At 38.5% G+C, this 10035-nt stretch overlaps 1 protein-coding gene across 1 annotated transcript in view; it reads right to left on the reverse strand.

Annotated features, from left to right (window-relative positions):
- The window catches only part of ush2a (Usher syndrome 2A (autosomal recessive, mild)), a 271031-nt gene extending 261300 nt beyond the window's left edge, over positions 1-9731 (reverse strand). Inside the window, exons 1-5 of the mRNA XM_059348990.1 lie at positions 9625-9731; positions 8305-9080; positions 7518-7732; positions 7157-7375; positions 2198-2357 (exon numbers count right to left, since the gene is read on the reverse strand). Of these exons, the coding sequence (XP_059204973.1) occupies positions 2198-2357; positions 7157-7375; positions 7518-7732; positions 8305-8916 (1206 nt within the window). The 5' untranslated portion in view covers positions 8917-9080; positions 9625-9731. The remainder of the gene's footprint in view (positions 1-2197; positions 2358-7156; positions 7376-7517; positions 7733-8304; positions 9081-9624) is intronic.
- Between the last annotated feature and the right edge of the window lie 304 nt (positions 9732-10035).

A 10035-nucleotide genomic window follows, 5' to 3' on the forward strand; every position in this document is an offset into this window, starting at 1 on the left:
GCTAAATTAATTAATTAACCTGGCTAGAGTGCAGTTTGTAGTTCTCTGGTGATTTAACCACACAGTCTCTGAAATGACTCTCCTGTAAAATAAAGGTAGCATACATTCATACTTTAATCAGTGTGTTTACATTAATACTCCACTATATTATTAATCAGCATGACATTTACTTGCATATGAAATACTGTATAATTCCTTTATAACTTTATCACATTATGTTTTATGCTTTATAATGATTTGCTGATGGTCGTTTTAAACTGCCCGTATCACAGGTAATAGAATATCAATTTGAAAATGTCTATTGTTAGTCTGTTGTATCCAAGATAATAGGCCTTAACATAATTTATTTTTGAAGTGGGCAAAAACAAAATATATTTGGATGTATCCTTCAATATGAGACAGTTTCAGATCCAAACCAGTTCTTGATTATAATGTTTAAAAGTCAGTTTTCAGCATAGCAGTAAGTGTGCTGTGTGTGCAGCTGTCAGGCTAGACATCAACAACAGTCATTGAGAGCGCATGGAGTGGTTAAAAAATAAATATTAATTCAAGAATTCACACTATTTTCTGCCTACATTAATCGCGTGCCTTATTTAGATCAAAGGAATTGCTTTTAGCTGTAATAAAGATTCATATTTTTTATAGAAGTGGGCGGAACACGATCGTTTTTTTCGGATAGTTGAGTCAAAAGAAGCTCCCAATGCCCCCTTAATGTGAGAGGAAAGCCTGGGTAAACTGAGAAAAGTTGATAACCACCTTCGTGATACCACTTATCCATGACTGCGGTTATTACACTGAGTGAAAAAAGATAATGAGAATCTTCTCATTATCTTTTTATCCTGAGTACGTTGAACTTGCTTCGTGCATAAACAGCTGCTCAGCACTAAAACAACAGCAGAGGAAAACTGATCTATGATCATGTAGAGCTATATGCTGCTACGAAAGATGTAGATCAGGTGCACATCACTTTAAAAAAAACTCATGAAACAATTTTGTCTGTTTTGACTGTTAAATTTATCACAACATTTTTTTTTGTAACCACATGAAGGGTAGTGCATGTTGATTTTATCAAATTGATAATTTGAGCGCCTATTTGTTTGTTTTATTAAATTCAAGCCATGGATTTTGATCAAAACTTACTAATATAAAATGTCATCATTATGGTTATATAATGTATGGCATAGATAGACAATTTAGTATGGCTTTAAAAAAAATCATGCAAGAATAGAAAAAAGCATTGGGCCCCAAAGTTATCCAGACAAAAAGTAAACAAACAAACTTAAGTAACAGACACTTAAAGTGATAAGGCTTGTCATGGTGACCATGTTTTCTCCCCAAGTAGCCCTGGTCCTATTCAGAGATGCTGAAAGAGAAAGATTGTCCAGTGGAGTAATCTGTAAAGTGATACTACAGACTAGAATCACACATACACACACACACACATGGATTCATTTGCGGTCTCAGGAGTCTCTCCACTTCACTAGCTGCCATTCAGTATGATCAGAGCTTATGAAAGCCTTCTTTTTTGGCCATGACAGCTGTGTATTTCTAACTTCTGATGCATTCAGAACAACAGAGCAACATTGTTGCATTTAAAGGAGTGATATTTACAAAGTTCTCTATAATACCACCAGAAGTATTCCAGAAGTCCAATATATCCAAGCAACAAAATTAAATAACCTCACAACCCAAGTACAACAACATTTCTGTGTTTTACACAGTGAACTGGAGAAAACACACCTGAATAGATCAATTAAAATATTAATAGTAAAATCCAAAGACTTCTAGGGGTTTTGAAGTTACTTTTTCATTCAGGACATAGATGTTTTTTGAAATATTGTGTTGAAAGTGTGAGGCATCGTCTGTCTATGTATGTGTGTCTGATGTAGTGCGTGTGCCCCTGGCCCCAGCAGCTGTGCCAAAGCAGATGTTTGCCAGTGTAATTACCACAAGCTCGTAGAGAGGAAGAGAAAAAGATGGATAGAGAATAAAAGAGAAACACAGGAGACAGAGACAGTATGCCTGTGATAAAAAGCGACCATTCCGCTTTCACAACCCTTATGACAATAGTTAAACGCAAGCCTCATGGCACTTCTAAGGTAGATAGATTGAATTTCTTTTGAACACCAACAAATCATCCTCATAATCATATGTCTTTCATATTGACCAACTATGACATGTTTAAAAGATTTGTTACCTGCAGAACAAGGTGTGTCCACCTCTGCAGTGTAAGCCTCCCCTCTGTTCTGAAGCTGACGGTCTGACTGCTGGACTGGCCGTACCGTAGGGTGACCACCTCCAGAGACACTGTCAGAGAAAAAGACAACTGCTCCCCTGAACTCTTCTCCAGCAGGATCCTGAGAAGAACAAAAATACACATAAAACACAATAATTCCAGCAGCAATAGACAGTCCATCTGAATATCTGGCAGCGGTAAATTGTTATAACTTAACTCAGAAGGAAGGAAGAGGGAAGAGTGGACTCTAAAACCCATGGAGCTGAACGCTGCTACACCCTGCTACACAGTCTCTCATTCTGACATTTACACATGGAATATCAATATTTTACATGACTGAAAGGTTTGGGCTGCTACACTGGATGCAGACACAGACACACACACCATCCACGTGTCATATTAACCACCATCACTGACATTTTATGGGAAATCATGACTTTTATGAACCCAGAGCCACAGTCCCTATAAATCAAAGTAAGACGTATGCAAGAGAAAGAGATCATATGTAAGTATGTGCATGTGTGTGGCTGCAGGGAGAGACCAAGACACCCATACAGAGATAATAGGTGCAAGTAGAAAGTTAATACAAGTTTTTTATCTTATAACAACTACAACAACTATTTGGGTCTTTAATTTTTATCTGTATTTTCATAAGAAAATTGTTTAAGCTGCCTGTAATTTTTATGTTTATCAATAACTTAGTCTAAAAATGTAAAAAAAAAAAAAAAAGTCAAAAATGTCAATAAAATAGAAAAAATGTCCGTCACAGAGCCCAAGTTAACAAAAATTTAAATTGCTTGTTGTGTCTAGTCAAAAATATAGTGACTGGTGAATTCATCATGAATAGATTGCAGCCACTGATAGCACCATGAATTAAGCATCACTTGCAAGCGCTCTGTCCCGTGTCAAAGTCTGATTCACATTGCAGATTGTGTTCAATTTGCTGTTTTCGCATCTGATTGAAATTATCCATGTGGCAAAGTATAAATGTTACCTTTAGTCCAAAAACACAGTAGGCAGATGGATAGCAGAAAAAAGGGACACATTATATTTTTAGAACGCCAGCTACAGATCCTGAATAACAAGGGGCAGAGGCATTGTTTAAAACTGAGAAGAAAAACTGTATACATGTGCCTTAGTTAACACCAATTCTCTGAAGGTGCCAAAAATTTCACTCTAACTACATGTGGCTATTAAAGCAAATCTTTGTAAATTGAACCATATTTGCAATGACGCTCAATCGCATTGAGCCAGATGCATGCGTTATACCCACTTTGAATACACTGAGTTAGCACCAGGACACAATTTGCAGTTGGGAGTGCTTTTTACCCTTTGCTGTTGCTTTGAGAATTTTTTTCTTTTTGTTTTATCAGGCACGTACACTATGTAAGCTGCACAATCATTTGGTGAAATCAGCTGTATATTATAAAAAAACAGCAAATAAACATATTTTAGGAGCTGAAACCAGTAAACTTTTGGTTTGAAATCTGAAATGAAAATTGTATGCTTACTTGAATTACTAATTATTATAGAAGTTGTCAAAAAACTCTAACTTTTTTTGTTCTACATATAAAGCACAACAACAAAAAAAGGAATAATAATAATTATGACATGCACATACACTTCTACTGTAGCCAATGTGTCCACATAGGATTATACATTTTATCTATTCAAAATGAGAATCCTGAAGCAATATATGCACAAGCTGATAATCAGTTTCTGGAAGTGAAGCCATGGTATAGTAAAAACTATGATTTGTAAGAACAGGTGGCTGGCTCTGTTCATTGTTCACATGAGGGGAGAGGGAGAGACAAAGAGAGAGGGGTGAGGAGAGATGGATAGAGGTGAGGATAGAGACCTCCTTTCATCTGGCTTCTTTGATGGCAGCCATGATCGTCTCTACAACAAAAGACTGATGGCCAACGACAGCAACAGAAAGAGAGAGAGGGAGAGCGAGAGGGGAGAGATATTACTTCCATTCAGATGCATTCAGCCATACAGGTGTCATGTTCGGCAAACCAAGACAACAAGACTTGTCTGTCATCTGAATCCCCCGACAGACAACTTCACAAACAAAATCACAGCATGACATTTTAAGAAGTGATTTGATCTCTGTCTGATTTTTCTCAGAGTTCAATTTAACTGACAGCAACATTCAAACTGAACATCCAGTGAGTTAGCAGAATACACATGAACCATGTCTAGAGTTGCTCAAATTCTTTCTTTAGACCTGTCACGTTTTCACGTTTATATTAGCAGAACTTTGTGGGGGAAGTGAATGTTGACAGACTTTACTTCATGAAAGCTGAACAAAAACACAAGAGCCTACTTTCAATGTTTGTTTAATCCACAAAGATGAAATAATTTTCTCCCTGTCCAATGCCTTTCTTTGTTGGTTCTTTATATACAGTCTATGGTTGGTTCACATAGAGCTAGCCATTCCTGATCATTTTAAAAGACAATCTAGAAAAATTTCATTTTACAACAAAAGTAATCTTTCAGAGGCAAAGTTTTTCATGAGAACATCTACATTAATAAAAAATATTTTACTTGATGAGTACTAATGTATATGTGTAAGAAAAACTGCAGCATTTCCACTGCATAGTGCAGCACGGCTCTACTCAACTCAACTTGCTCTTTCATGGTTTGCAGTTAGCAAAAGTTATAATTATATTACTTTTTTAAAGTATGATCTCAGTCAAGGTTCCAAGCAAGCTGCGCCGATACTAGAAGGTGGAGTTAAAACACTGCAGACTGCACAAGCAGATTTTTTTATTCACTTGACCAAGATTTTAAAAAATTCTGGCCCACAAAACTAATACAACATACAATTGATGCAGTGGAGACATTCCTCTAGTTGGTTGCTGAAGAAAAGATTCAGTGAGTGTGGTGTTCAAGACTGGGCTATGAAGATCAGCTGCAAATTCAGCAGGTACTATTTGCAAATGAAATCTAAATAAAGAAAAGAACCTGGTGCCAAAAGTGAGTTTTGCGGAGCCAATCAGAGCTGTACCATACAATGTAAATCAACAAAAGTTTTGTCTCCAGAGTGAGTTGTGTGAAGTCTGATAAATTGCACTAAGTGATGTCACTTGAGACAGCAACTGTTGGAGCTGAAGACTACAAGTTTAAAAATAAAAATCTCTGGGGTGGGAGCTATAAAGAAATGAGCTTACAAGACCTCTTTAGCTGCTCCTTAATTGTGCTTGAGGCTAACGGCTTGGAGCTACATTAGCTGCTGTTAGCATATTATCCAAATCTCCGACCAATCGGCAGACAGTTGCATTGTGGATAATGTAGGCGCCAAGTTTTGACAAGGAACAACTGGAGTAAAATAAATGATACATCTGGTTCTGATTAATCAATTTTGATAATGTTATTTCAGTGTTCATCGTGAGTCCAACAATGTAATAGGACTCCACAAGTGAAATGGGTGGAGTACTGTTTTTCAAACATATACTCAGTCTGCAAATAGAAACCAAGACGTCATGCATGTTTAGCCTATTTTTAGCTTAGTTACAAGGCATCCCATGTTGTTCAAGCAATCTCCTTTAAGTGTTGCTTTATGCTGGAGGAGGAGATGGGGTTGCCAAGTAAAGCCAACTGATCTCTTATTGTGTGTGCTTTTGCTTTGTGCGTGTGTGACTGCAAGCTGATCTGAGTGGGTGTAACTCTGCACCATCCAGCACTGCCTGCAACATACCAGCACACTCTCATCCCCTGTCTCTCACACACAGCATGTCTAAGTAGGACGGACATGACAGGCAGTTGTTGGCCAACATTTCCTGATACCGATACTGACCTGACCTGATTGTTCCTTGTTATTAGATCAATATCACAGAGCTTCCACTTCAATGTACTTTCAATGTTTGAAAATCATATTAGATTTCATATCAGATCAGACATTTGACATATACATCACAGCAGCGAGTGTTTTCAGCAGGGTGCTTTATTACATCAGTAGCACAGGATAATGTTGGACTACTCTGGTTTGAATAAGTGTTGGAAATCCTCATTATACCCATAACAACTTGAAACATGTTTTTATCTGTATCACTACATTATTTATTCTCACACTTCCAGCTTCTCCCATGAAGTAGATTTTCTACAAGAACTCGTGAGCGTGAGCTGTCAGTTTCTTCACCTCTCCCTTTACCTTCTGAACAAAGCTTGCTACTGTAGATGTAACAGGATGTCATTATTGCTCTTTTAGCAATTAGCTTTGCCAAATGAAACTGCTGGGTATGGTGTGCCTTTTTCACAAAGATCAGAATCCATCAGTTATCTACACTATGTATTACTGGCTGATATATAATTTTCTAAACATTTCTTGTTGTGTCATGTTAATAATGATTCACATGTTGTGATGAGTTAAAGAAAAAAAAAGGATATCTGAAAACCTTTTACTTTTAACAATGTATGATTTTTCCATTTTTTTTTCAAGTTTTTTGTTTCAGCATGAACTGTCATTCTTAAGTTAATTTTGTTTGTGTTGTATAACTTTGGTGAATCCAAACTAAAATACCAAAGTCACACAATAACACAAATAAACTACTTGATCGACAACTACTGTTTTCGTCAATGGAGTCTGGTCACGTTGACGAGAGCATAGAGAACAGCTACAGTTCCTCCCACATCAACTTCACATAACTGCAAGTTCCAGCAAAGAAAATATTCTAAATAGAGCGTTCATTTTTAGTGATATTGACTTTTTTAGGTTGTGAATATGTTCCAGTAATTAGCGGTTTTTGCTTCTGTATCAGGCAGTACTCCTCCCTACTTCTCCAATTTGATGCCAAGCCATCTACTGTAGGTAATTCCTCAAACAACCACAGCTTAAAACATATATAACCTCCAATCTCCAATGATGCACCTAACAGATCATTTTCATTTTTTAGAATATACAAATATTGAACTCACATCTCTCCAGGAGAGCTTGGTTTTATCCACAATGCCAGAGTGAGGGAACCCAATGGTCCTAGTTTCTGTGACGGAGGAGAGACCAGACATCCATCCTGGACTGGCCGAAAGAGCACACTACTGGATCCACCAGACACCCCCTCTAAACCAAGAGTGGTTCCAGTCTCTGACTGAACCCCAGGACGAGTGTCGTTACTGTCTTCAGTTACACAGGTACCCCTGTTGGAATAACATTTACATGTGTAAATATTTTCTCTCAAAAAGTACCCTTCTGTTTGTTATTTTCCATGGACTGAAAGGTCAAATGTCAAAAAAATATACCTTAAAATCATTACTATTACTACTAATTTAAACTACTTACCTGTGTGCAGGCAGTAGTAGGGGGGCATACGGAGGTGTGGAGGATCTATAGGGACACTCCTGAACACAGAACGCCTGATAACATGTCAGCAGCTCACTCTGTGAGGATGCTGACTGACAGTAGCTGCTCCGCTCTGGAACCCCACAGGTGGAACGAGCCGGAGAGGTGGACACAGGTTTAAAGGCAGCGATGTTCTCCATTCGTGGGAAATTTCCCTGAGAATGAAGAAAGATTCACAATTAGTATCATTCTATTCAATAAGGTTGTCACAATACCAGAATTTTATACTTTGTTAAAATACTAGTATGAAAAAAAACAGACCCAATACCTCTTCTAATACTATGGCGACAAAAACATCGTAGGCACGTATTTTAGGAAGGTATTTTCAATAGTATTGAATGTAAATATTGTATAATTTTTTTAAAAAAAGAAAAAAAAGTATCAATACTTGTGACAACTTCCTCCGGAAATATTTAATATAATTATGATCTACAATGGCATTTTAGAAATTTGGACCTTGCTCCACACGACGCTGTAGAGATAGGTCTAATATTACACATACTGCATGTACACAGTAAGTTCGAAATGTATCACAGCAGGTGTTAAATAAAAAATATTATCAATTAACACTTGTTGAATTTCATATAGTTTCTTCAGATAAGAAGAGGTCTAAATCTCGCTGTGAAAAAGGCCCATCTGATAAATTTAAAATAATTCAAATATGTTAACAATGACTATTCTAGTTTTTGAATCACAAATTACAATGTCTTTTGAAAGCCACTTTTACCTGTGATGAAGCAGGTTTTGGACACAGGCTGAAGAGCAGGAGGAAGATATGGTGCCACCTCATCGCTTTCATTATGTTTGTCCCTCTTTCAGTGATGTCTTTCAGGTGAAATGGCCAAGGAAAAACAGGCCACATTTTACTTCCCCCCATGCTTTTCTCCTTTTTCTTGATTCCACCTTCAGTTTCTTCTGCTGACAGAATCACAGAAAACCCAGACGCATCTGCCTTGCTCTTGTCCTTTACTTCCACACATTTTCCACAACTTCTTACATTTTTTCTAACTTCTTTGTTGCATTTATTCCTTAAGTTAAACTGCTCCCCTGTCCTTCCTGCCTCCATCCTCTCTCTGCTGACTCCTCTGCTCCATGTTTGACTCTTCCTTTTTGCCTTCTCCTTCTTCGCTCCTCCCTTATCGTCTCTCCGTTTCATCTGATTCTGGCCTTTGACCCCACAAGATTCTAGAATCGGGTTCTCCAAAAGGTCCTGCATGGTCCTAGGTTTCCGAATCTCAGACAGGGGTTCTGCAACATTCCTGGGGCCATAGGGATGTTCAAGAACCTGGATTTCTTTCAGAAGCCTTCCAGCAGCGCTTGAATAAGTGATGACTGTCATGGTTTCATGGTTCCAGGGTTACAGGGACATTTTTTACAGGCCAGTGCCCCTAGGGTGAGGCTACGAAGCTTAGCTCTCTGTTACGCTGTCTCTGTCCCTCACACACACACCCCTACACACAAACCACAACCAAAGCCTTCACATGATAGGTAGGATTTCACAATCTAGAAAGGGAAAAGAGAGAAGGAGAGAAGGAAAGAGAGACGTGGTCAGACCAAAATCCAACATGAGACAAATCTGAGGAGAGTGAAATGCCATGCAGGCTATTCCCTAGCCAAAGCCTACACTATCATGTACAGCTTGATGGAGGCACAGCTCAACTGATACTGCTACATTGCTTTCCCCTTTTCTTCATTTTCCATTGAATTAAACATGCCCTTTTTTCCTCTGGCATCTGGCCCCCAGGTTTTTATCCAACTGAACGGGTTTTCACATAAGTTTGTTGGAAATTGAGGCTTAGGCCAAAGCTCTCTTCATTACAATACTTATTATCAGCTTCAATTTCACATTTTGACACACAAAAAGAGGCCAGTAGCAGTGCAGTCATCTCTAGAGTTGTATTACTTAGACCCTCTTTGCTACAGTGTGTTAGAAAATAGGAAAGCTCACAGTGTATCTGATAACGGGTGCTATACATGCCGTATAAAATTTGTAAATCTATGCAGATATTGCTACATGCGTAAATATGGGGTGGCTCCTCTTGGTTACCTGTCGTTGCGTACTCCCTGCACACATCTCTACCTCCATCACAAGTGCAGCGTCAACAAACATTCAACTTGTTGCTCTGGCACGAGTCGAACTAAACAAGCTAACTACCTGTAGCTATTTCTCCACACACCTGTCTGTCAGCGATAGCAGACGCCGCTCCAGTAGAAGAAATAGTCCTCTCCAAACATGACTTCAGTTATTTTGTCCGTCGTTGAAGCCCACACTTCGACAGAAAACCTGAATGACAGTACAGCTTGTGTGTTTTTTCTCTCTGTCGTACCTCTCTCATTCACAACATGCGGTACGCGGTGCTAAGGAGATTACGGCGAGCTGCCATCTGGCCAGCAGCGCGCAAAGGCGGCAGGATATTGGGGCGCAAAGTAACGATGAGACGGCGTTACAGTGATGAGA

Source organism: Centropristis striata, chromosome 2 (genome assembly GCF_030273125.1).
Source record: "Centropristis striata isolate RG_2023a ecotype Rhode Island chromosome 2, C.striata_1.0, whole genome shotgun sequence".
NCBI classification, from domain to species: Eukaryota; Metazoa; Chordata; class Actinopteri; order Perciformes; family Serranidae; genus Centropristis; species Centropristis striata.